The sequence below is a fragment of the Panicum hallii genome, chromosome 9, assembly GCF_002211085.1.
Source record: "Panicum hallii strain FIL2 chromosome 9, PHallii_v3.1, whole genome shotgun sequence".
NCBI lineage: Eukaryota > Viridiplantae > Streptophyta > Magnoliopsida > Poales > Poaceae > Panicum > Panicum hallii.
In genome coordinates, this window is record NC_038050.1 from 68387502 (window position 1) to 68413565 (window position 26064).

General features: G+C 44.2%; 5 protein-coding genes across 8 annotated transcripts; 2 read left to right on the top strand and 3 right to left on the bottom strand.

The window, feature by feature from the left end:
- Positions 1–3290: 3290 nt before the first annotated feature.
- Positions 3291–8639, top strand: LOC112874532 (probable galacturonosyltransferase 14). The gene is made up of 6 exons (XM_025937903.1): positions 3291–3903; positions 4895–4953; positions 5056–5211; positions 5911–6498; positions 7216–7518; positions 7776–8639. The coding sequence occupies exons 1-6, from the start codon at positions 3621–3623 to the stop codon at positions 8073–8075; spliced, it is 1689 nt and encodes a 562-aa protein (XP_025793688.1). The 5' UTR covers positions 3291–3620; the 3' UTR covers positions 8076–8639.
- Positions 8640–8936: 297 nt separating this feature from the next.
- On the bottom strand, positions 8937–13131 carry LOC112874533 (heparanase-like protein 2). The gene is made up of 10 exons (XM_025937904.1): positions 12664–13131; positions 12132–12365; positions 11997–12033; positions 11675–11855; positions 11127–11275; positions 10767–11000; positions 10036–10225; positions 9809–9934; positions 9627–9726; positions 8937–9393 (listed from the first exon to the last, which is right to left on the bottom strand). Exons 2-10 carry the CDS (start codon positions 12348–12350, stop codon positions 9004–9006), a joined length of 1626 nt encoding a protein of 541 aa, XP_025793689.1. The 5' UTR covers positions 12351–12365; positions 12664–13131; the 3' UTR covers positions 8937–9003.
- A 658-nt stretch (positions 13132–13789) lies between these two features.
- LOC112877274 (pentatricopeptide repeat-containing protein At3g29290) lies at positions 13790–17079 on the bottom strand. The gene is made up of 2 exons (XM_025941518.1): positions 15293–17079; positions 13790–14351 (listed from the first exon to the last, which is right to left on the bottom strand). The coding sequence occupies exons 1-2, from the start codon at positions 16880–16882 to the stop codon at positions 14187–14189; spliced, it is 1755 nt and encodes a 584-aa protein (XP_025797303.1). The 5' UTR covers positions 16883–17079; the 3' UTR covers positions 13790–14186.
- An 884-nt stretch (positions 17080–17963) lies between these two features.
- On the top strand, positions 17964–20263 carry LOC112875265 (uncharacterized protein At3g61260-like). Of its 4 annotated transcripts, none has more exons than XM_025939057.1 (6): positions 17964–18194; positions 18539–18627; positions 18954–19199; positions 19303–19630; positions 19703–19751; positions 19967–20263. In XM_025939057.1, the coding sequence occupies exons 1-6, from the start codon at positions 18169–18171 to the stop codon at positions 20156–20158; spliced, it is 930 nt and encodes a 309-aa protein (XP_025794842.1). In that variant the 5' UTR covers positions 17964–18168; the 3' UTR covers positions 20159–20263. The 4 variants fall into 4 exon arrangements, with proteins under 4 accessions (XP_025794842.1, XP_025794844.1, XP_025794840.1 ...); XM_025939059.1 differs by having other exon boundaries at positions 17978–18203; positions 19703–19784; XM_025939055.1 differs by having other exon boundaries at positions 17982–18194; positions 19703–19784.
- A 165-nt stretch (positions 20264–20428) lies between these two features.
- Positions 20429–25079, bottom strand: LOC112875264. Its single transcript, XM_025939054.1, has 3 exons — positions 24844–25079; positions 23461–23544; positions 20429–23101 (listed from the first exon to the last, which is right to left on the bottom strand). Exon 3 carries the CDS (start codon positions 23072–23074, stop codon positions 20726–20728), a length of 2349 nt encoding a protein of 782 aa, XP_025794839.1. The 5' UTR covers positions 23075–23101; positions 23461–23544; positions 24844–25079; the 3' UTR covers positions 20429–20725.
- Between the last annotated feature and the right edge of the window lie 985 nt (positions 25080–26064).

Sequence of the window (26064 nt, forward strand, 5' to 3'; positions counted from 1 at the left end):
GGGGCTTGTGATGCACTGCAGTCTCTGGCTCTCTATTGATGCTTTCCTCAGCACTGTAGCTAGCTGCTTCATCGCACTTGTAGCTTTATTTTAGCAGTAAAAAAGCTTCAGAGGAAGTAAATGCTGCAGCCTGCAGCAGAAAACGCAACTGTTTGATACTGTACCGATGCCTACATGAGAGACATGTGATCTGCACTTCTGCGTGGTTCAGGGAAATGTCGGAGGGTTGGGTTTGCCGACACGAATTTGGCGAGTGGTGCTTCCTAGGATTATGTGCTTACGTTTCCTGGATTAAACATTAATCAAGATCTGAAACACCACCCGTTTTGGCCTCTACTCATTTCCTGAAGAAGCAGAGATACGGGAGGGAGCATGAAAACTTCTGAATACTGAATCCACGGAGTGGCGTCCGACTGTATGCGCCTGTTGGATATGGTTGCCACGGCAGCAGGCCGAGGGACCAACCCAATCCAACGTTGTTGTCTTCTCGCTTGCTTTCCACGTCTGCAAACGAATCATGCAGGCGAGGCCAAAGCTTTGCCACTGCGTCTGCCTCCGCGCATGGGGTCGCCTGGGGGCCGGAGCACGCGGCAGCTTTGCCCTTGTTGTTTTGTCACCGAACACCACCAGCCAACGCCATGGCCGGCCGGCCCGGCGCTGTGATGCGAGTCTGAGAGTCCGAGTCCCGGCGTCATCAGAATCTGGTGATATGATACGATACCCGTTTGGACATTGCTCTGGGCATGAGAAGATCAGGGGACATTTTCTCTGCGTATCCGGACTGGCACTGCCTCTCTGAAGACCGGGCTCGAGGTGTATGAGGTTTGGTAGGGTTGGATCGTGGAGTGGTTTGGACTTTGGAGAATGGTCGTAATTAAAAACATTATGTATTATTAAGCAACAAACAATCAGAGTTTCTTTTGAGGTGAACAGACACCATGTCATGTTTGCTTATCTTCAGGTCTTAGCTAGTACCCCCTGCTTCCTTCTAGTCAGTCATCAGTGGCAGGTAGCAAGACCAGGCACCAACCCAAGACCACCAAAACCACCTCCTCCACCGAACCAAACGGCCGGTGTCCCCTCGGACAGGGAAGCATATTGAATTTCGGTCCATGTCACTACTAAAACACCCCATCTGCTTGATTGGTTGTTTCTCCCTCCCAAAAGAACTAGATCAAAAGTTCACTGAAAGCAAGGGACCCAAGCCCCCAGCACAGATCTGCTCGACATTACCGGGACCTAGTTCACTACGCCAGTAAGCATACTTTAGTATTTAGCAGTAGTAAGTAGCTAGGGTAGAGACCGCATCACATTAACCGGGTAGATTTGCCATTGGGATGTATAATGAATGAAGAGCCGGCACAAGGCCAGAAGCCAGAAAGCAACAGAATACTGCAACTGCGTGCATGGGGGTTCCTATTAGCGGCAGTAAAGAAGGCGAGCGGCGCTGTATTTTATGCCGCGGGCACGTGGTTAGCTCGGCAAGTCTTGGTGAGCAGCCAGATCTGAGTGCTGGGAAGCGGAGGAACATCCACCTTGTAGCTTGCACCCATCAACCCTCTGCGTCTGCATGGCTGATGGCTACTACTAGCTGCATCAGTGTATTTTTATCAAGTGCAATATGAAAAATATCTGCTTTTCACTCGACATTTTCCCCTCTTTTCAGAGCACCTATATGTACACTACTCTATTTCTATGTCGCTAGTAGACGTAGACGTGTAGTCATGTAGGCGCCGCTCTAACAGAGGCAGGCCTGGACCATCTTTGTATTTGCATGGGTGGGCACTAACACCTGCACTGTGCACACCAGCTGCGGTCAGCAGTGAGAGGAGACGTCCATGTCAATCTGTAGAATCTTGCTTCCATGATCCTGCTCATATTTGGCATCCACCTTTTTTTATAGAAGGATTAATCCACAAGGAAAAAAATGTCATGGAGTTGAATCAAGAAATGTGGTTAATTAAGCAGGGAGCAAGTCGCAGGTGCTTTGGTCAACCTTGTGCAACCTCGATCCTCTGCCTTGATGACGGAGCAAAGCAAGTACTGGTACGGTTAAGCACTTACTAAGCATCAGTTACTGGTAAAATGTTAGCGGTAAATGCATAGACCCTGCACAAGTCTTATTAGTACTCCTATGTCACAAGTTCCCTTCACATGCCAATTGGGAGCCTCGACCAATGCGGGCTGGTTTGCAGGTCAACCTGAGCTCCTCCAGGCCCTTCAATTGGGAAAAAAAAACTGTCGGTGCAGAAATCCTCGGCCCGTTTTTTTTTTGTCTCCTCCTCTCAACAACCATCGCATTTTGACACGCTGATGGACACGTTTTCGCACGACAGAAAAAAAAAGAAAAAGAAGAATAAAAGTATCGTTACGCAGAAATTAATCGCCGCGGAATATGTGCAAGCGTTTCTTTCTTTCTGGTCGATGAGGAATCGCTGTCAGGTGAGTCAATTTGACAGCTTCAAAGCTTTGATTGTGTAGTTCCACCTGCTCACGCGACGTCCCCATTGGTTTCGTCTCTTTTGGGGGCTCAGCCGTCTGCTTCCTCGTCTTCTCGGCTTAGCTTCTTCCCTGGCCTTCCAAGAAACTCGCGCTACAGAGCGTTCAGGGTTCAAAAAGGTTGACACGGTCTGATCATCGGGGGTAGCTGTGCGAGTAGAGAGGGTTACGTCGTAAGAAGACTCAACCAGGTTAATAATCAACGATCACGAGCTGTTTTCACTTGTTGCTACGAGGTGAGTTTGATTAATATCATGAACTAAATTGGTATATACTCCATGATCAATATAAAATTTATGATCAATTATCTCTAGGCCATTGTAAAATGGAAAGATGCCCTGTTATATAAGAGATTTTTGTGAAAATAGAAGGATACTCACCTTTTGATGAAATAGCCAATACACGTGCAAGAAAACGATGGTATACGTGCAAGTCATAAACCTCACACCGCTCACATTCAATATTCTTTGGAAAAAAATTTGATGTACAATACATCAAGTATTTTCATAACCCAAAATCATATTACGACATATATTCCACCGGAACAAAAACATCTGTCAATAACCGACTCACCTACAAAGTATAAGTATTAAATGGTCTTGAAGCTAAACTTTCAAAAAATTGCCTGGAGGGGAAGGAAAACCCACGAATTTAGAGAAAAAAGGTAAAATAATATTTATAAAAGGAGAAAAAAAGGAAGAGAGAGAAAAACATAAGAACCAAACAAAATCCTCCCTCCCCTGCTCTCCCTCTCTCTCCCCAGCCGGACGGAAGCGGAAGGGGGGGGGGGGGAGAAGCAGGCAAGCAACCCATAGGCCACAGCCCGGCCATCGCCTAGCCGCCCGCCTCCCGGTCCCGGAAGAGAAATCCCCAATCCCTCGCCCCCAAAATCCCCTGCGGATTTCGCCGATAGCCCCCCGCGCCGCCCCGTATTTGCACCCCCGCACGCGGCGACGCGCATTGCTATTCCCTTCCATTATTTTCCTCTCTTTCTTCCCTATTAGTATCACCCGTGCGATTAGCATGTCTCTGCCCAATGCCACCGCCTCGCCGCCGCCGTCGCCGGAACCCTAGGCCGCCGGAGTCGGAGCTCCCGTCGGCGGGGGACCGGGAGGGGGAGGATGCAGCTGCGGATCTCGCCGAGCATGCGCAGCATCACCATCTCCAGCAGCAATGGCGTCGTCGACTCCATGAAGGTGCGCGTCGCGCCGCAGCTGCCCCCACCGCCGCCGCCGCCGCTCGGGCCCGGCCGCCGCGGCGGGGGAGGGGGCTGGGGCGCCGGCTGGTACTGGCGGGCGGTCGCGTTCCCGGCCGTCGTGGCGCTCGGCTGCCTCCTGCCCTTCGCCTTCATCCTCGCTGCCGTCCCCGCGCTCGAGGCCGGCGGAAGCAAGTGCTCCTCCATCGGTAAGATCGACGGGCGCGATCTCGCGGCGTTTTTTTTTTGGTTTGCATGCGATGGGTTGAGTTGTTGATTTGGTGCGTTTGGGGAGGTAAAGCTTGGATCTCAGCTCCCTTGGGCGTAGGATTTCGCGGTGTCGGTGGGAATGTGGGAATGTATACATGCTTATGGTCTAGATTCGTGCCGAGAACGTGTGATTTTTTCGCCCACGAGCTTGAGATTCAGGCATCAAGGTCAGGGCGATCTCATTTGCTCGATATGTTGTTTTGAACTGAAATAAAGGGAGTTGACTATTTGGGTTTATGATTCAGTTTCCAGGTGGGTAAATATGTGGATCTTAGGCATATAATTTCCTGGCATTGGCCAAAATGTGGCATCCGTATGCTATAGTTTTAAGCCATCACTTTGGTTAGATTGGGGACTGCATTTAGTGCTATCAGCTGCAGTGTTGGCTTTGGAAGGTTTCTTGTAGTTTTGAGCTGATCGTGCGAGACTGTAGCAGAAACTGTACTATGATTGATTCCTGAAAGTAGGAATATCAGTTTTGGTACTATGAGCACCTTAACCGTCATATGCTAGGGATATTTGTACTTGTAGCCCGATATTTGTACTACGATTTGGGACTTAGCGCTTAAGTTCGCCCTTGATGGTATAAAATGTGACTTATAGCACCTGCAACTTGATCTTGGCCGAATAGCCTCCATGGTATGTGGATGGCGGATTGTATCAATTTTTGTTTGTAAATTTATATTGCAATAAACTATCTAGTAGGGTTATAGGATATGGTTTTCTGTAAGTTGCTGATACAATGAGACAATTGTTTTTATTCATGTGTCATAAGTCATTTGGTATGGCAGTGGTGCTATATGATTATTTTCACTGCTTACTGTAGGTGTCCCGACCTGTTCCATGGTTAGCTAGTTTCTGTGTATGGAACTGACTTTGCATCGTAGGGCTTATAGCATGTGTTGTAACATTTGTAATCCTGTTTTACAGATTGCTTGGGGAGGCGGATAGGGCCTAGTTTCCTTGGTAGGCAGGGAGGCGATTCTGCAGTAAGTTAATGATTTGATTCGAGTAAATCATTACTCTTTGTTTCACTGGTTTTCTTAAAGGCGAAGCAAGATTTATTTATCGTTCTTACTCGATGTGAACAGAGGCTGGTGCAAGATCTGTACAGAATTTTTGATCAAGTTAACAATGAGGAATTCCCTTCCAATGAAAAGTTACCAGAATCATTCAGGGATTTTCTTTTGGAGATGAAGGATAACCATTATGATGCTAAGACATTTGCTGTTAGGTTGAAAGCTACGGTATGAAACTAACTTTCCTTGTTTAATCTCACATTGTTGCATTCAAATTTTAAAAGTTACATATGCTTTTGCCTTTAAATCAGCAATACCTAAAATTGAAATAGTCTTTTTGTGATGTTTATTTGGTAGCCCCGAATATGATATTAACTATGTATGTTTTTGGGCACACATAGTCCATATCATGTTTAGGGCTACTAAATACACATAGAAAAAACCAATTCAGCTGTACAAGAATGGCATGCACATGGGAACTCCACCCTATTCTGTAACAATATTGATAGCGTGGCATTATATGTTCTGCTTTGTTCAAATTTTGAAGACACACTTGGTTTATTTTATCCTCTGAAGGAATGATACGAGCTCTTTTTTCTTTTAATAAAAACAAAAGTGCAAGACATTACCGCTCAATAAATGGAGTTACAGTAATGTTTGGCAGTTGCATAAGTGAGTATATACTCTATACCATTTCTGTTCTAAATAACACAAGTATTGTTATAAATTTATCATTTTTCCAAATTTAATTTACCTTTTACATTGATCATCTTTTTCAGCATGTTGGTCACCTTTATATTAGTCATTTTTGTTGTACACCGCTTAATGCAATATTGAACTTTGGCTCTTACTCCTGATAAGGTTCTTTAGTGCATTATGTTGTGTCTTCAACATATATGTATTCTAATGCATATGCTTTTCTTGCAGATGGAAAACATGGATAAGGAGGTAAAGAGGTCACGGTTGGCAGAACAGCTGTATAAACATTATGCTGCAACTGCTATTCCCAAAGGAATCCATTGCTTGTCTCTGCGTCTTACTGATGAATACTCCTCAAATGCTCATGCACGGAAGCAGTTGCCACCACCAGAATTGTTACCTTTGCTTTCTGATAATTCCTTCCAACATTATATTCTAGCCAGTGATAACATTCTTGCTGCTTCAGTTGTTGTCAGCTCAACTGTACGATCTTCCTCAGTGCCTGAGAAAGTAGTTTTTCATGTTATTACTGATAAGAAAACATATCCTGGGATGCATTCATGGTTTGCTCTTAATTCTATATCACCCGCCATAGTTGAAGTAAAAGGTGTTCACCAGTTTGACTGGTTGACAAGAGAAAATGTCCCAGTACTAGAGGCTATAGAAAATCATCGTGGAGTCAGAAATCATTATCATGGAGATCATGGAACAGTTTCCAGCGCAAGTGACAATCCTAGGGTGCTCGCTTCAAAGCTGCAGGCTCGAAGCCCCAAATACATATCCCTGCTGAACCATCTCCGCATTTATTTGCCTGAGGTGCCTTTTCATCAGAAACATTCTATTTTAGCTTTCAATCTGTTGCACTTACTACACAGCTCTTTCAATTAATATAGTTTAGTCAACGTGCTCTGGCAACTCCATTAACAAGTGGGTGTATTTTGTGTAGTATTTCAAAAAAAAAAATTATGTCTTTTACCAGTTCAAGCATATCAATGGTAACACATTAACAAATTCCATGGTCATGGAGGGAATTGTCTACCGTTAAATGAAGTAGGACATACTCAAACCAATTCCAATGTAGTGAATATACCTTTATCTGCCACATTTACATGCATTTAATTTGACTTGATACTGTTAGAATGGGCTTAACGGTTACTAGCCAGATCATTACCACGTGATGCATACTGAAACTGTGGGAGCAGATTTCCCACGCTAACCATCCCACTAGGATGCATGCTTAGTTCTCTTTCTATATGTGATTATAATGAAGACAATCAAATGCTTTTCTATTTTTCTGTATGATTACCACGTGTCGTGTTGTGCACTTACGCATGCTGCTAAAATGTGCCAAGCTGCTATATTCCACTTTCCCTTTTTAAGTTTGCATTATCTTTTTCCCTTATTCTGGTGATAACTGGCTTGCACAATAGGCACCTTACAACTTTCAAGTTAACTTATAACTTATAAGAAATGTCGTGAAACTTTGTGGTGTGGATTTTTTTTTACCTGATCCATTCCCGTTTATTCAACCAGCTCTTTCCAAACCTCAACAAGGTGGTCTTCCTTGATGATGACATTGTTGTTCAGCGCGACTTGTCTCCCCTTTGGGAGATCAATCTTGAAGGGAAGGTAAATGGAGCTGTGGAAACGTGCAGAGGTGAAGACAACTGGGTGATGTCTAAGCGTTTCAGGACATATTTCAACTTCTCTCACCCAGTGATATCTCAAAGTCTTGACCCAGATGAATGTGCTTGGGCATATGGGATGAATATCTTTGATCTGGCAGCTTGGAGGAAGACAAACATCAGGGATACATATCATTTCTGGTTGAAGGAGGTATGTATTTTACCCTCACGAATCTCCATTCCTAGCCTTATTTATGTTCCATTATGTAGTTCATTGACTATGTTTCTGCATTGAAAATGTTCTGGTTTTGTGCTGTGTCCACCGTTCCAAAATCTTGAAAAATTATTGATGCAACAATCTGGTCTAAATGTAAAAGGTTCAATTTCATTCTTTTTCTTCTATCCGCTGTTGTTCACTATGTGCCATTATTTGCCATTACAATAACTTCAATTCAATCTCTTCTGCAGAATCTAAAATCTGGTCTTACTCTCTGGAAATTTGGTACTTTACCACCTGCGCTTATAGCATTCAGGGGTCATGTGCATGGAATAGATCCATCTTGGCACCTGCTTGGCTTAGGATACCAAGAAAAGACAGATATTGAGAGTGTCAGGAGGGCTGCAGTGATCCATTATAATGGCCAGTGCAAGCCATGGCTAGACATTGCTTTTAAGAACCTACAGCCATTCTGGGCAAGGCATGTAAATTACTCCAACGACTTTGTTAGAAACTGCCATATTTTGGAGCCCCAGTATGACAAGGAGTGAATTAGCAAATACTGGACACAGTGAGTGATTATAGTTCATGATTCATTTGTTGGCTGGAGAGGCTGATTGCTGTTGGATAGGAATATATTGGTTAATCAGGAAAGCAATCGGCATTGGATACAACTGACCATCCCCTGCATCGACCGGCATGCAAATACATGGAGTTTTCATCTGTATCATAGGGGAACACAAATTCTTTTCATCTGTATCATATGGGTGCATCATTCTTTTCCATACTGTAACTGCGCAAAAGAGCTCTGGGACTGGGCTGATCCTTCATCACAGAATAACGCACAAGGGCTAGAAGATTGAACTGAATGGTTGATCACGACGAAGAAAGGAGGCGGATATTATTAGGGCACAAGTTTATATGCTTTCCATCCATCCATTTAATTCTTTTTTTTACTTGGATACACTCGAGTCATTGAAATTTTGTTCTGGTAGTTTTGTGATTGCTTTGGTAGGTTGGAGATGATTGTAGTAGAGATGCCGTTGTTTGTGAGTAACCTACAGGATATTGTTACAACTGTTGACATATTAAAAATGTGCAGATAATTCTTTCAAGAGTTTTTGTGCTGAAGCTGAACTTGATACAAATATAGATCCAGATTTACATCACTCCCATGTTGACGACTGACGAGGAACGCAACTCAGTTTGCCTGTCGGAAGCTTGTAAATTGCCGTTGTTGGATGCCTTGGCGTCTGTCGCAGATAAAACATTTGGGTATGACCAAACAGAACAGCTGCTGAATTATTTGCGGTCACTGAATGGTCAATCGCCAATTAATTACCGGCCCACGAGCTCATGGACTGTAGCCTCTGAGGATGTTACTCGCACGTCGTAAAATTTCAACCGCAAAATAACCGATGGAACATTCCAAGGAAAACTGCAGCAAAAAAATATTTATTTAAAGATTCAAGATTAAACCTAAGAACAAGCCTTGGCCTCAAACTTGGGTAAAACTACAAAGGCGATGGATGTTGGTGCTAGGTACAGCGGCGAATCGACAGCAACAAGCACTGGATTCATAGCTGGAACACTGCCATCATCTCCCAGTTCCAACGGAACGCCGTTGAGCAGCATTGTCTTGCTCTGGAGATTGCCGTCCTTGGCCGTCAGATGATACTCCTCCCTCTTCTTGGTGTCGCTTGATGGCTTACTTCCAAGCCATGAAACTGCTTTCCTGAGCCTTTGTGTGAAGGAACTGCGCTTCTCAAGGTCGGGTCTTTTACCAAGGCTGACGTTGATGTCATTCTGGAGAGTGACATTGTATCCAGTAGTGTTGCTTAGGTTGATCAAGAGAAGAGTGATGCCTTGCTGCATTTCGAAATGAACATTTTTAGAATGGGTAATCTAGCAGACTGAAAACTAGACATAAGCTGACATCTCAGTGGAACAAATTCTCTTAAGACGAAATCTGTTATCTAGGAACAGCCAACAAAAATAACCATAGCAATTAAGCTTTAGTAATATTCCAAAATCTTCATGACTCGTCAAGCAATTCACTTGAAAAGGTATGTGACCAACTTACAAAGAGGTGCATCTCGTACCTGTTGTCTTCTACAATGAGCATAAGCACGCAGCCTACGTGGTGCAATGACATCAATCGAAAGAACTCCATTGCCCATAAGCTGATGCCATAGTAGAGCACTGATAACAAAAGAAATGATCAAAAAAAATATTTATCAAACCAACCTAAATCATCTTATGAATTTCATAACTGAAGCCTTGCCTGTAGTAATCAGGATTTGGCAGAAAAGTTTGTGTGTCAAGCAGACCGTAGTTCCCACCAATGAGAGTCTGCCGGCAGAACACCTTTGTATTATACTTGGACGCCATTCCAAGCTGATCAAGATACCTGCATGCATAAAAGAAGTCCATTACAAACTCGCGCATCATACTGGATCCCATCATCAGAGTAAAAGCTTGTGTCAACCATGAAAAGGAATGAAAGCTGACCAGATGCTGTTGATGAATGTATTCGACACCAGCGGGCCACCATTGTTGAAAACACCACCACTTTCACTGACCCAAGCAGAAGCCCAAGTTCCATGCCTTTGGATGGTAAGTTGCATGTCTCTATAAGTATCTTCAGCACGATCTAAATACTTTGGATCCAATATCTTCCTTATAAGGTGAATATCATCCCCTGAAAACGAAGTGCCATTGTTGATGCATATTGTCTATTGACTACATTAGTTAGCACTGCTAATGATAAAATGAGAAGGCCTGGCTAATATTGTAGCTATATTTTTGACTGGATAGAACTGATGCCATGTTATTTAAGATAAAAATTCAATAGAGTAGCTTATAAAGTTTTTTTCCTTCTAATGACTATGCAGCCTCTCCTTCACTCTTTCACGAGTAATTTATATCACAAAAATAAGCAATTAGTTTAAACAGTATGCGTCTGAAATAACAGAAAGCATTAAATAACTTATCATTTGGCATCTCATTAAATTATAGCGCACTTCTTTGTTTAGCATGATCACTTGTTTTTTTAAAAAAATACAAAAGCATTCATATCATATATGGATTTTTGGTAGGTACGTTTTTTCCTAAAAAAAATGCCCAGCCATTTATTCAGATACATTCAGAATAAGCAAAAAGGCTCTGAAGACTGAAATGATTTTGGAACACTGAAACAGGACTATTGGACGAGATTAGAGTCAAAACAATAAATCACATACCTCCACCAAGATTATATACATGGTGAGTTAAGGCATTAACAACACCATGACCTGAAGTCTGAAGTAGCTGAGAATACCATTGTTGATCAAAAAATCCTCCAGGGGCTAACAGGAGTGGCTGGGACAGTGGCGCCTTATACAATTGTCGAAGGATGGATTTAAATTCAATTACATCCTTTCCGTAAAGTTTAGCATCAACTTTTGCTCCGATTCCATGCCCACTTAGCTCATTGCCTGGAAAAACAAGAACCTGTGTAAAATTGTGGCTCTCAAACTGTATCACCCCTTATCATCAGAACTCGCAGAACACAGTAAGGAGTAGTACAAAAGGTTTCAGTAGAAAACAAGTTACAGTATTACCGAATTCCCATGAGCCAACTGGATATCCCTTTGAGATTGTGTATTTTACAAAATCATATGCATTTGTGGAGTTCCATTTGCCTGCCCAGATGGAACGTCTAACATTGTACCTCCCATAGAGTGCATTGACACCAAATGTGACAATTGCTCTGCAGATAGATGTTTGCTCACCCATTAGCTAACTGCAGTTAGCATGTGAAAACCTCATATAAGGCTTTCAATCCATTAGGAAAATAAATTTGAACATTCCCTCTTTATGCAGATGCCCATTTATTAACATGTCATGTACATGCAGTTACACTGACAGGTTGAACTTATCTTATCTTACAGTATCTGCTAACAAATTAGTATACCCAAAGATGTTTAGAAAGGGATAGCTTTTAGTTATTTTTCTCAATTACCAGACGAACCCACAAAATCCATATGTCACATTACATGGTTTTGGAATATGTGAGCTCAAATGTTTTAACATTTGAAAAAGCTATGCTGGCTACAATTAAGTTCTCACAGTATGGTAACAGAATGAAGCTTAAATTTAGAAGTCTCACCCTGTTTTCTGGAATAAATCATTCAGTTTGTCCCACCTATCCATACCAAGGCAACCAACTGAGAAACCAAACAAGCCATTGGACATATTTCTGAACGGGGAGCATGGACTTTCTGTTCCCACATCATAAACAACTCTATCTTGCAAAGAGCCTCCCAACCTAATCCTCAAATTGTCGAATGCTGCAGATACAATTAAATAAGACTGTTTGAGACATGGAGCAAATTAACTGGCCATCTACCTGCCTATTAGGTCCTTATTAAAGTTACGAGGGATGACAAGTATGGAACCAGCAACCACTGATTGCACCTCCAAGGGCCTACCTTGAATGGCTTGAGCCAGAAATGGGTGATCCAAATCCTGAATGGACCCGTTGGTGGCATGAAAAGTTAGTCCATACATCAATATGCAGCTGTAGGCCACCAATAACAAGAGAAGAAAAATGATATAAAGCATACCAAATTCAGAATTGAAGACTGGCCCCATGGACACTGATTGTAGTTGCACTTCTCCGGGGGCCACCAGTCAATTGTAGCACAGACATAGTTCTCATCCGTCTCAGCAATCTTCGTCGAGCCTTTAACTATGACCGTCGCCTCCTCCGGCTGCTCAGCCGAAGCCCAACGAGGAGCAGCGTGCAGGCAGATGAGCGCAAGAAGCAGCAGCCACACCTCCATGTTTCGTTTTCCTACCTAGAAGGCCAAATCACAAACCAGATGTGTGTTATGCTTATGCTCTGCAAGACAAGCGGCCGCACCATTTCCGCCTGAACAAACTCTCGGAACATAACGACTCGATGCGAGAAACAAGTAAAATTCAAATTTTAAGCTCTACATAACTTTGGAACCCAACAACTGAACACTGGAAACTAGGCAATGAAAATGCAAACCGGATTCACGATTCAGAGCAGCAATAGTACGAGCAGCAGTCGTCTGCTTATGCCAAGAAAAGATGCCATTGTTAAGCCGGGGAAGGAAGCAAAGAATTCACCTTTCTCGAGCAAAACTTCGCATCTGCCGGAGAAGGAAGCGCTGATTTATCGAGGTATATATCCTCCGACGCCGGTCGCACTGGCGCAGCGCTCCCCCTCGCTCCCGGAGTCCCGGCCCCGGAAAAGCCCCGTATGGGAGGGAGACCCCGGGAGGTGCGCCGGAGATCCGGGTACCGGAGGCGGATTGGGAGCTCAGGCGCCGATCCTCGGGCTCCAACCACCGCAGATGAGCTGCCTTTTGGGATGCTACTGTTACGCGGCAGCAGAGCCGAGCGGCCGGGCGTCGCAGGCTGCTGGCGGGCGGCTTCACGGAGCAACGTGGCCACGTGAAGACAGGAGAGTATACCTCGATACGCCTGTCTCGATACTCTCTGCAGCACAAGCCAGAGCGGTTGGGTTCTTCGATTCAGGTGGCCTGTTTTGTCTCGATGACTACGATTTCCTCGCCATGAAACTCATCCGAGCATGAGTGAATTCTATTATTGTAAAAAAATTCATATAGATCAGCAATAGCTGTGAAGATTCAGGATTTTTTTTAAATAAAAATGGAACATTCAGCAATAGCTGTGAACCACCTGCTTTGCTGAAACAGAGATGGATTTGGTTGTACTTTTTGGGAATTGGTGGGGTTAGGCGAACACGAGAGCAGCCCACTCCCCATTGTTCACTGTGGATTTTCTGCAATTAGCAGTTAAAAACACACGCAGAGAGATGATGGTTGGCTGTCTTGTGTCCTGGGTCAAAAGGATTTCTTTAGCTGCTGCCGTACAAGGCGGTTTCGTTCCACCATAATCGTTCTGCTTTCGCACCGCCTAACCTGACCACACCCCCCCCCCCCCCCCCCGGGCGCCCGGTTGGCTCATCACCACGACACAGGACACAAGCACGTTTCAGGAAAGTTTTCCATTTCCGCGGCTCAAAAAGAGAGCGGTTGGGGGATGCTTTCCTGTCGCTTCAGCTTCAGTCCAAGAATCCAGCGGTGCGTCGTGCGCCAAGGTAGCGTTGGATCCGAAGGCACCCCAGTTGTCATCCTGCAGCTAGTGTCACTTTTGATTTTGCTGCGGTTTTGCAGACTAGATTCCGTGATCAAGGTGGTTATGAGCTTCGAGGGCGACTAATTGTGCCTTTCAAGGAAACTTGCAAAGCTCGTGCACGCCTACTACCACCTCGAAAGATATCGTACAACCACCTGAAAACAACTGTACGTACTGAACTAGTGATGAGCCGTGCGGCGGCCCTCAACGAAATCCTGAAAGGCCGAGGCAAATTGAAACCACCAGATCACCAGCCAACGCACATTTTCTCTGGCCGATTAGCGCGTCCGTTTCTTGTCGTGGTACCAGGACATTTTCTTTACAGACAAGTTTAACACTCCGTGTACTATCCAGCGCAACCATTCGGCTCTGTACGAAGGGAGGCACCTGATCCTGTCTGCACACGCACTCGTTCTTGCGGAACTGCACAGCTACGAAACCGTTGCTCTTCCTTCTTCAGGAGTGCAGTCTAGTCTTGGCCTAGCCCGTTACTCCGTTGCAATGTGCTGAAGCATGAACGCCCTCGTCTTGCCGTCTGGTACCAGCCCCATGCTTCGCATCTTGGTGTACACCTTGTTGGCTAGCCCGATCTTGCCTTGCAGACAGAGCCCGTGGATGACGGCGTTGTAGATTGAAGAATTTGGAGCGACCTCCTGCGGATGGTTCAGAATTTATCAGTAGACCATAAATGAAAAAAAAAGAGATTTGAGAGCGAAAGATCTGCAAGCAAGTTCCATGAGATAATTCTGTAGATTATCCAGCATAATAAGTTGTTTGGGAAGTTCGACAGCTATCAGGTGTTGTGTCCATACTTGATAATTAATATATTGTTGTTCTAAAATTTCCATAGTATTATTCAGTAATTTACAAAGCCATAATCCTTAATGTACATATATTATGCAGGGTGAGAAGAATCTGGAACTTTTTGCAACTCTTTTCTCTCTCTCTCCAAATGTAGATAAACCAAAACCACACAATCTAGAGGCTTGCAAACCCCAAATAATTGGAGTACAAAATTAATCATGTGCTTGAAACTGAATATCGCTAGTGTAAAGAACAAAAGTACACTGGGAACAACTTCTAACTAATTCTTGAAATGTTTTAGAGGCTAAAGAATGCAAACATGAAATGATTGTTGTACAAATTAATCATGCACTTCAAACTGAATATCACTAGTGTAAAGAACAAAAATACACTGGGAACATTATGTAACTATAATTCTTGAAATGAATAATCTTTCAAAAAAATTCTTGAAATGAAAGTGCAATTATGCACAAGAAGGCTTTCATAGTACCAACAAAATTCAGGAAAGTCGGGTCTATTATCTTGTTCAAAACCTTTGCTCATAAACCCAGAACTATGGGCCTATTGCCTATAGCATATTTGTATCTGGCAACAAGGTTTTAGCACTAACCCTAGAAGATTGCTTGATAATCGAGCAAAGATAATGCAGCTTTGAGAATCAAAATCAGAGTATCAGCCGTTCAAGGTCAAGGTTTGAGAACAGCACACCAACCCACAATTAAGCAAACGGAAATTCAAATCTCTTCTGCCTCTTCAACAGAAACAAAATAGCGAGAAATGGAAGTAGTACCTCTAATATATCCTCTACTTCATTCCAAAGAGATCCCCAGATGCAAGCTCGTATAACAGATAAATGTGTGAATGTGTCTGGTGAACACCTTTGGTTAATCATGCGCTGGTACACTTTAAGAGCAACTTTAGGCTTGCTAGCAACCTCACAAGCACCTATCACATGATTGTAAGATACCGCCGATATTTTGAGTCCACTTTTTTCCATCATCCATAACAACTGCAAACCATGTTCCCATTGACCAAGCCTTTCACAAGACATCAAAGCAATGTTGTAGAGATGATCATTTAAGAGCGTCAGATGCTTGGCCTTAATTCCATGGAAAAGCTCCAGGACATCCCAAGATCGCCCAGACTTATATAATGCTGACAGTAATGCACTCCATGTATATTGATCAGGCTTAAGGCCTGAAGATGTTAGTAGATGGTACATCCTGAATGCAAGTTCATCTTGACCAGCCTTCCCGAGTGCATTGATCATTGAATTGAACAAAATGATATTTGTCTCCATTCCAGCACTGAGCATTCTGCTAAACGTGGCCAGGGCAAACTCCCACTTGCCCTCTTTGGTGCAGGATGCAATGATAGCCTTCATTATATCTTCGCTCGGATCAAGTCCATTCTGGAGCATTTCCTGATAAGCGGCAATAGCTAACTCAGACTGTCCACATTGCACGAATATGCTGACTAATAAATCGTAGGTCAGTAAAGTTCCACTCAAAGAACTTTCCTTTAGGCTTCTCCATAGTCTCTCCACAAGCATCCAGTCTTTTGCTCTTCCACACACAGATATCATTGTATTGTAAACGATCACATCAACGATTTTCTTTGAATCTTCCTGCTCTTCAATCTCATTGAACATTTCCAATGCAGAAGCATAACCCTCATTGTTTGCAACAGCCTTGAGAATCAAGGTATATGTGTGCCCTGTTGCCATTCGTTTCCCCTTCATGAACTCATACATTCTCATCGCATCAGCCAACGAACTTCTACGCACATAGCAAGACAAGAGGGAGTTGCAGGCATGCGCGCTTGGCTGCAGCCCAGACGCGCGCATTGAGTCGAACAGGTCAGTGGCACTCCTCACCTTATTGGATTGGCTGAGCTTTATCAACCTTCTCGACAGAGTCTCCTCATCCCTCTCCTCCAAGAAGTGCAGCCTCGACTCACCATGCTCAGATTTCCTGTCCCGCTCTGCCGCCATCGCCGGCGGAGCACTTCCTGCGCCCACCCCGCCCTTGTACCCAACGGTCGGCGGCCTCACCGGACGCCGACGCAGCCCGCGCCTCTTGCCACCATCATGGCCATCAGCTCCACGTGGATCACCATCCAAGCCCCAAACCGCAACGTCAGCGTCCTCCTTGCCGGAAACCTCGGACTCAAGAACGCAAGGTGACGCCCTACAGATGCAAGCTCCGGTCGTAACCATGGCGGGGCCTGAAGCTTGTATCTGGCGAGCGTCAACTCTTCTCTGCCCTCCGCTTCGTGGACGGAACCTCGTGCCATCACCACCGCCCCGTTTCCCGCGCGGGGGCAGTTCTTGGCAAAAGGAGCCGCAGCTCGTGCTGCAACCGCTCCAAACTGTAGCCATGGCCGCGGCGAATGGTAACGGGATCCAAAGATTTCATCAACAGGCGGGGGCTCTCTTAGCTGATACGGGAGAGGAACCCAATCCAACAAAGGCGAAATCGACGGAATTGGGTGAAAAATTGCGCTTCCAGATGGATTGGAGAAGGGGGAGAGCAACCGCGAGAAGAGAGCGAGGCAGCAGTGGGCGGAGCTGAGTGGATGAGGTGATTAGAGAATAGAGATGATGATCGGATGGATTAGATGGGCCTGATTTCTTCACTATCGTGGGCCTGAATATTTGGTTTGGCCCACGAATCCTAGTCCATCCAGACTTCATTTTGGCCCAGCATATTCAAAGCGATTTTGATTTTTTTCCTTTTTTTTCGCGTAAAAGCAAAAGCCAAACGCTAGTGTCCTGCACTCCAGCTCTTGAGTTTCTTCAAAGTGTCCTGCTCTTGACAATAGTATGAACACTCCATGCTAAATGGCGCTTGATTCTGAGTGACTGAACATCGAAACGACAAAGAGAACCAATGCGTTGCGGGCTTGCATGGTACTTTCCGCCTCATCTATCTCACCTGTTGGTTACTTCTGCAAGAACAAAAATTTGTAAATCAGTATCTCTTTAGGGGAGAACAAATATCAACTTCTCCCTTTCTAGGGCACTAAGACGGTATAAAGTGGGTTCTTTCAAAAGGGCAAATCTAATCTAGATTGGCACCATTACGGAATAGATTCAGCACTTAGTGATAGCTGATAAAGCACATTTTTTTTCTTCCTTGAATATTCCAAGGAGGGCAAAGATCGAGCTGAAGACTGAAATGGCAAGGAACAGGTTTGAATACTGCACTGCCATCTGTAGCTCTGACTGTCTGGCATGATACCTTACTAGCTGTGCTCATAGTAGTATAGTACAAGAACCTCGAACAGTTACCAAACGTAACCCTCAAATATGCCGATTTGCGCCAACGAAAGTTATTCCCTGTATGTTTCAAAGGAATTAGGCTAGCTGTCTTCAGAGTTCAGCCAACGGCGGAAACGCAGGATCGGAGGCTGCGGCATGACGGAGGGAAGAATATCACACGCGGCTGGATTCTTGAAGGCTTCCATGGGGGACAAAGCGATCCCATTTCCACTCCTCTTACCTGCCTTGGAGACAACAGTTTTCCTTGCTCTCTGCCTTCCCTCTCTTCCACCCCCTCTGTATGCAAGCGAGCAGTTTTTAATACGAGGCCTTCGCTTAGTGCTGAAGCTGCTTGCTGCGCCTTGGAGCTGCTATTGGGCTTCTCTACAAATACTTTGCGCGCCATGGACGGCGACTTGAAGAAGAGGAGGTAAAGCAGGTGCCTGCAGCAGTATCTAGACCTCAATCTGCTGAAGGGTTTGATCTTTCATCCTTTTGCCCGGCTAACCGTGAGCTTCAAAATGCTTTTATGCCATATTGTTCTTGTTAAAAGGCTTCATGTTTTTACCGAGACAAAAGTTTCTGGACTTCCTTTTTGGGATTAGTGGTTCTTAAACCTTCTCCTTAAGAGTTGAAAAGAAAAGGTTATATAGCTTAATAGAGAGGAAAAAGTAGCTCATATGCCACATGTTAGGGATTCAGATTCAGAACACCATCTTGCGTTCTTGTGATCATTAGACAGTAGCAGGTTAAGATTTCACGATTCTTTTGCAGGGTTCGGTTTCCTGGAGTAGTAAAGGGAAATAACTTTGGAAGACAGACTTCGGCAGTACCACCACAACAAAGCGCAGCTCTTGGAAGATGTAAGTGATCAATATATGGTTATTCAGCTTTTACAAACATGAGGAGCACAAAAATTATGTGAGTTTAGAAGGTGCCTTGATGATCCAAAAACATTGTTATTCTAGTATTCAGATAGTATTACATTTCTAGTCACTATGATCAAATGGTTAATTTACGTTGTAAAAAGTGGAGGTGAAGCCTCAGAGCATTTAAACATTCAGATGATCTGAATAAGGAAAAAACACACCATAGATGGATGCGCAGAAACCAGTCATAGTTTCTCCAGAAGAAAGAAACCCATCAAAATGGAAGCGAAAATCTGACAATCTGTCGATGCAACTTCCAGCTGAGATGAGCAGTGGCGGGGAATATGACGCTGCATTCGCAGCCACAATTGCAGCAGCAGCATTCGCAATTGCTGCTCAAGAAGAGAAGCTTACAACGCAGAAGAAGCCTATACCCATCGAGGCGGTGCCGCCGGCCCTGTCGCCAGTCAAGAGAGCAGAAAGCATGAAAAGACCTGGAGGAGGAAGCAAAATCTCAAGATGGTTCAGTGGCAAAGAGCCCGTTGAAGATGATGACGACGGACCAGGTAGTGTAAACACGTTCACCTTACTCCGAACCTTTGGGCACGTGTGCCGTAGCAAAACCTGTAAATCTCTTTGTGACAATGCTGCAATGGATGATCTTTTCAGTCAACGTATCTGTGAGGAGGCCGCTGAAACCAGCACCTGGAAAGCCTGAAGATATAGCTCCAGATCATAAGGTGACACCAAAGATGCTTGAAACTTCTATGAGTGTAAAGAAGGGTTCAGGATCCTCCAACAAAGCAGCAGATAGGAAAGGGAGCGAGAAGTTTGAACAACAACAGGCGATTCAGAAAGTGCCATCGACCGTCAGGCCAGCTACATCGTATCATTCTAGACGGAACGGAGAAGGCACAGCTGGAGTGACTGCTACTGGTGGCACGGGAACCAAGGCTGAAGAATGGGAGAAGGCAAAGCTTGCAAGAGTTAGGGAGGAGTAAGTATGCTTTTTATTCTAGATTATGCTTGCCATTTGATTGAATTTTTGCTGATATGGCCGTCATTTCAGGTATGAAAAGATGATCGAAACCATAGCTGAATGGGAGACCGAGAAGAAGGTGAAGGCGAGACGCCAAAAAGAACAGAAAGAGGTTTTTCTTGTTAATTTATAGTTTGAAGAACACAGCACTTCAAATCCAATATTCCCTTTTTTGAGAACATCTATGATACAAACTCTGGAGTCTGGACACAAATAGATCACATTAGGAAATAATCATGACTGATTAAATTGATGGGGCTGAAGAATCTGAGAACTGAACTACTTAAATTGCAGACCGAGTTAGACAAAAAGAGAGCAAAGGCACTGGAAGAATACAACCAGGAGATGACAAGGATCAACAAAGTTGCTGGAGGTGCAAGGTCAATGGCGGAGGAAAGAAAATATAATGATGAGAAGAAGATCAGAGAGAAGGCGTACAAGATACAATCCACTGGAAAGCTTCCCCGCACATGTGCTTGCTTTTGAGAAAAGATCAGTACTGTGAAACTTGAAACAAAATGAAGGACGTAATTTGAAGGTTGTAAAAGCCAGAAAATTGTTATGTATTGTAATATATATTTGGTTTGATAACTGATGTGTCTACAGAATTCTATGCAACATCCCACTGAAAGCAACATCAACATGTTTGAAGGGTGTATAATTGAGGGATAATAGGAAACATCTATGCATCGATACTCAAGATGAGATATACTAGTGCCTGACATACCAAAAAATGCCAGAAGTAGGTGCAGCAAATAAAATCAACTCTTCTAATATACTAGCATTTAGGAAATCCAAGCCAAACAAAAGCACACTTGATTTTACAGTGTATTGATTGATTTACAATTAAGTAAACTTAAAAGCACTCATTCCATGGAACCAAATAACTATATACTATCTGTAAACCCTTTTAGCAACTTTTGTTCCACAGGATAAATCTGCTGTACAAACCAATACATAATCCTCTCTATCAGCTCAATTCTAGAGCCCATAAAAGTAAAGGGGCCCAAAAGTCGAACCCAAACATGGCAACCTTCGAAAGACATACATATTCTATTCAGCTTCCTCAGGTGCATTACCCTCATCATCAGGAAATAAATCTTCGGAACTACCTGCTTGTTGTGTCGATGATGTGGGTTTGCCATCCTGGAGAGAAATCACTGTTTCAAAAGCACCAACTAAAGCCTTTACCTTGCTTTTCCTGGATTCCACTAGCTTACTTGCAGTCTCTTCGATTACATTATTGAACAATCCTTGTGCATCTTTCTTCTCTTGTGCATCTTGATGCCGCAGTTTCACACCGGGAGATTCCATATCTTGGTTAGTAGGAACAACATTACTTGTGCTATTCCTCTTGTAAATCCTTCTTGTTGGTTGGGTTTCACGATTCGAAACTTCACTTGCAGACTTTCTTCTAAATTTCAATCTCCTTGGGCCACTGCTATCTGGTGGGAGTTCTACAATTTTGCCCCTCTTAAACTTCATTTTATAAGGTGTGAGACTAGCATCATCCAGTTCAACAGTGGAGATTCTTCTTCGTCTTGGGTCACCAGATTTTAATGATTCACCTCTATCTCTGTTGATTGTTGCCTCTTCATCTTCTGTACCAGATTCATCTGATTCACTTGATTCAAAATAATATTCTTCAAAAAATTCATCATTTGATAGTTCTTCTGGTGACTGTGAAATAAAAACCTCTGATTTCAGTCTGTCCCGTTCAAAGGTATTTTCATTACTGACGTTTGCTAACTCATCAACAGCAGAATCACTTGGTTCAATTAGCATGGACTTAGGCTCCTCCATAAGTACACCATCTGATGAAGTTTCTGAAATTGATTGGCAGTGAGAAGTATTGTTATTCATCCTAGCATCAAAAATTTCATCAGCCTTGGCATTCTCTACTGCATTTCCAGAAGCAAAGTCAAGACAAGAATCAGGCTCCTCAGCATGTTTTTCATCAACCACCAGTAGTTCTGGGGATGTTCCGAAATCTTCGCTAACTGCCACTTGGTCCTTACCTTCAGAGATTAGAGACTCCACAGGCGCATTAACTTCAACTTGATCATCCTCAATTTTTGAATTACTTTCAATTAATACAGAGTCATACACATCTGCATTTTCGACAACTGTTATATGTTCTGATAATTGGCAAAGAGCTGCATCATCAGCTTGGCTATCTTCATCCTTTGAAGCTTGACCATGAATGATATTCTGTTCTGCTAGTTTATGTTCTAGATCAGATTCACCTATCATAGCATTGAATTCTTGGCCATCTAATGATTGCTGCAGCTCAAGAGCGATGGCACTTTCCAGGAGGGCTTCGCCTTCGCCTGCTATTGATTCACTTTTTTCAGTGCTTCGTACCCCATCATCCTTCGAAATGGATTTACTTGTTTCTTCTGGTGCTGGTTGAGAATTGTCTCCGTTTTCTGTGGCATCTGTAGACAGTTCTGCTACTGTTGACTCAATAGAATAGCTCCTAATTTGCATATCATCCTTTTGTTTTTCAACAGAAGCAATTAGCTTGGGCTCCACAGATGAGGATGACCCGGACATATTTATGGCTTGCTTCCCTTTTATAATTGCATCGCTTGATCTTGTAGCACTTTGTCCGGGTTTTGAACGCACTCTAGTAATAGTTGCTGCTGGAGATGCAACCTTTCCCTTCGGAGTACTTTTATCTTTTGAAAGTAGATAATGACTAGAAGCCTGAGATGGAGAAGGGACTTGTTTAATCATGTTAAGTTTACTGGGAGATGAAGCTGGCCTCTTATGCCTTGATTGATTAACTGTTGTGACTTTGCCCACAGTAATATATTTCTCAAGTGAGGCCTTCTCTGGAAACTTTGACTTGGCAGGAAATATGGCCCCCTTGGCTGGCACTGTGTCCCTTTTATCAATTTGTTTAACTCCATTTGAGTACCTCAAATTTGTTGGGACCTTCTGTGCAACAGTTGAATACTTCTTTCTTTCATCAGAGTTCAAAGTTTTATTTTCAGCTGCTGTAGCTGTCAGCGGAACCATATGTTCATTGGATGCAACACCTTTTCGGTTTGCTGATGCTGTTCTGGGTGCAACCCGTACAGCTACACCCAGTGATATACTCGACTTGGCTAGTGAAAGACTCATGTTCCTGACATCCTTGGACCTATCCAAGATAGCTGATCTGTGCAACGACAAATTTTTCAAATGAGCAGGGAGTTTCTTTCTTCCTCCTCCTGATAAATTCGGCTCCTCTTCAGAAGGATTTTTGTGTCCATACTTGCAAAAATCATGGCATGAGCCTCTAGAAGCTCTGAGATAATTTGGCATGGTCTTCTCATGCTTTTTTGACTCTGGAGGTGAAGCTGAACTTGTAGGTGTGGTGCTATCAGGTGAACTCTTTTCCAAAGCTTTGGACATTAAGGTCTTCCAGAAGCTGAGAGGGTGCTGTTGCAATAAAGAAAATGTGTCATTTCTAGAGATTTGCACGACCAGAAACTAAGAATTCACATAATTAAAATAAGAGCTGAAATTTTACTTGAGCAACACGTAATTGTACTAGTTCCAACTATCTTTAAAAAATCACAGAAATTGAGCTAGACCAATTTCCTGCTACTGTTTCATTAGATAACTGAACATTGAGTGCAGGATTTGCACCACGAGATCTTAACTATTCAAACCAACAAAAAGGAATCCTTGTCTCTTTGATACTTTGCCAGTTTGAACAGCTTGAATGGAAATTATTTGAAACCATATGAAAAATAATTAAATGGATTAGAGAAGATACTGGCACATCAGAAGCATACCTCCTAAAAGCAGGTTCCTGCAGTCGTTCTCCTCAATCAGCAATCGTTAAAGAGTGCATTCAAATTCCATGATGAGTAGGTGGCCTGAATTCGAAAGGAAACAAGGTCATCAAGATAGCATATTTCATAGCCCATCACTCATACATTAATTAAATATTTTTGAAATGTGCCCATCATGACCAGTTTGCTTATAGCCAATAAAGTGCCCATCACCAATATATTACAGAATTTCTATATGAAGTAGGAGAAGGGGGAGGAGATGAACACAAAGATCTTGACGAGCGTCTGGATGAAAGCAATGGAGCAGCCAGAATGTGACAGAACACCAAATAAGAATTCAACTGTACATGTCTAAAACTAGCATACGAGAAGGCACAACGGGTAACCATTTCAAAACCGAGCTGTCTCTATCATACTTGATACGGTACAAAATCCGAATACTAGAGAATACTTATCATTATCAATCTACAAGGCCGCAACTGAAAAGATGTCCAAGTCAGGAATTATTTATCTCACAGTACCTTGAACTACTCTCCAAGAGAAGAGGAGATTTGGTCACTCGACTTTTTTTTTCGAAATGTACTCAACTATTAGGCCAAAAGAAAATAATAGGAAGAAATCAGTCTGAGGGGCTGTTTGGATCCAAATCTTTAGCCTTTGGTTTAAAGCTGAACCAATCCCTACCTATACTGGCGACATCTTTTCAGATACTTCATCCAACTAACCGATCTTTAAACAGAAGCAAATTTTTCCTAGCCAAGCTGTCTTAAAAAACACTACTCCACAATTAGTCTTTCCAGCTCGAGGCTGCAAGGACTGATAAGTAAAGCGCGAGATGCCAACCAAAACCCCCTACGGAAATTTACGTTAAAAAAATCACGGAAACAAGTGGACCAACGACATTAATCTAAAAAGCGGTACCTTGACCATGGTAATACATCGAACTTGAAAAGTAATCGCTAACCGGAGGAAGTGAAGAAAGGACCAAATCATATTTTTAACGCGTATTACACCAAGCAGAATCATTGTTCAAGTTACATAAACATAATCAGAGACTTCTGCATCAGGCCATGAGCCAGCGCAATTGCGAGGGAAACAAGCCGAAATGGAGGCGGAAAAAATTGAAGAAACCGCAGGACGCAATGACTTGACATCGAAACTTCAATCTTTCTTCGTCAAATTTTACTCTTCGTAAACAAAGAATTGCCACAGAATCGATCGGAGCGGCGGCCAACGCACGCATTTGTGCCCACCTAGTCAACCCCAGGAACCAAGCCGCATCGCAGAACGCCAAGAAACCAGACGAATCAAAAGCGATCGCACAAACCTAGACCAAGACGGCAAAACCCCACCGGACCGGAGCAAGGCAAGGCAAGATCATACCTTTGAAGATGGCAGAGGCCCCCGGCGGAGCCTGCCGCCCTCGCGACCGCAGAGGGCAACCGAAGCGGCGACGGCGGTGGAGGAAGAGAGGCGGTGGCGGCGAGGCGACGCGGCTTGCTGGGCAGGTAGGCAGGCAGCTGGCCAGCGGCCACGGCCACCCTTCCTTTTCTTCTGGAGGGGACAGGGGAGGGGAGGGGAGGGAAGTCGTGCGCGCAACTAAAGAAGAAGGCGTAAACCCAACCCAAGGAGCGGCGGCGGCCGATTCTTTCGTTTCAGCTTTCCGCGTCCTGGCAGCGTTGCTTCGTTTCCTTTCCTAACGCCTGGCTGTTGCAGCTATCTTTGCTGAGCTGACCCTGCCGCTGAGCATTTGCATTTGCTTTGCCAAATTTCCTGCGAGAGCAATTTAATTTTTACCGTCATCGTACCATAAGTGAAATTACGCTTTGCTAAAATTCCATCGAGTGTGTAAGAATGACATAGGACTTGCTCCAGCTACCGTTGACATAGCTCGATGGACAATGGTAGCGTTTGAGAATAGTTCTCTGGCATTAACTCCACACGGTACTACAGTGCGATATTTTTATTTCTCAATTGAACTTACAAGTTCTCTACTCTCCGGACAATTCGACTTACAGAAGATTAATCTCCAGCCCGGCTAGCAAGACCACTAAACTGATGATTTGCTAGAACTAGTCTATAAACAATATAGTACTCTTTTCCGTCCTCATGTATACGACGTGCACGTACGACCTGCCAAACATGGCGTACGTACAGCATCCCATCCCACCGGCCATCGCCAGTAATAATGCGCAGCGCAGCACGTACGCCGCGTCGATCATCCATTCCCCCGCCCGTGCAAACCGCGAGGCGAGGCGAGGCCGCGAGAGATCTGCGCCGGCAAGGCAGCAACCAGCAGCTGCTAGACGGCCGGCGAGCAGGAAACAGCGGGCAGGCGGTGGCGGAGCACGCCACGCGTGCGTCCGTTCGCGTCGCGCGCTCCCGCGCACCGGTCGATCGACGGCGCGCTCCGTGACGGATCCCGGCCGGTCGGCGGACGAGGAGCGGGAGCGGGAGATGACGCCAAGCGAACGGGTACTAGTTCGTGCCCATGCTTGGTGCCAATTCAGATAGACGGCATGGGCGCGCGTTTGCTGCCTCCGATCCGCGCTGATCCCGACTTCCCGAGCAGTAGGTGCGCGGGCACTGAAGGATGAGGCAACC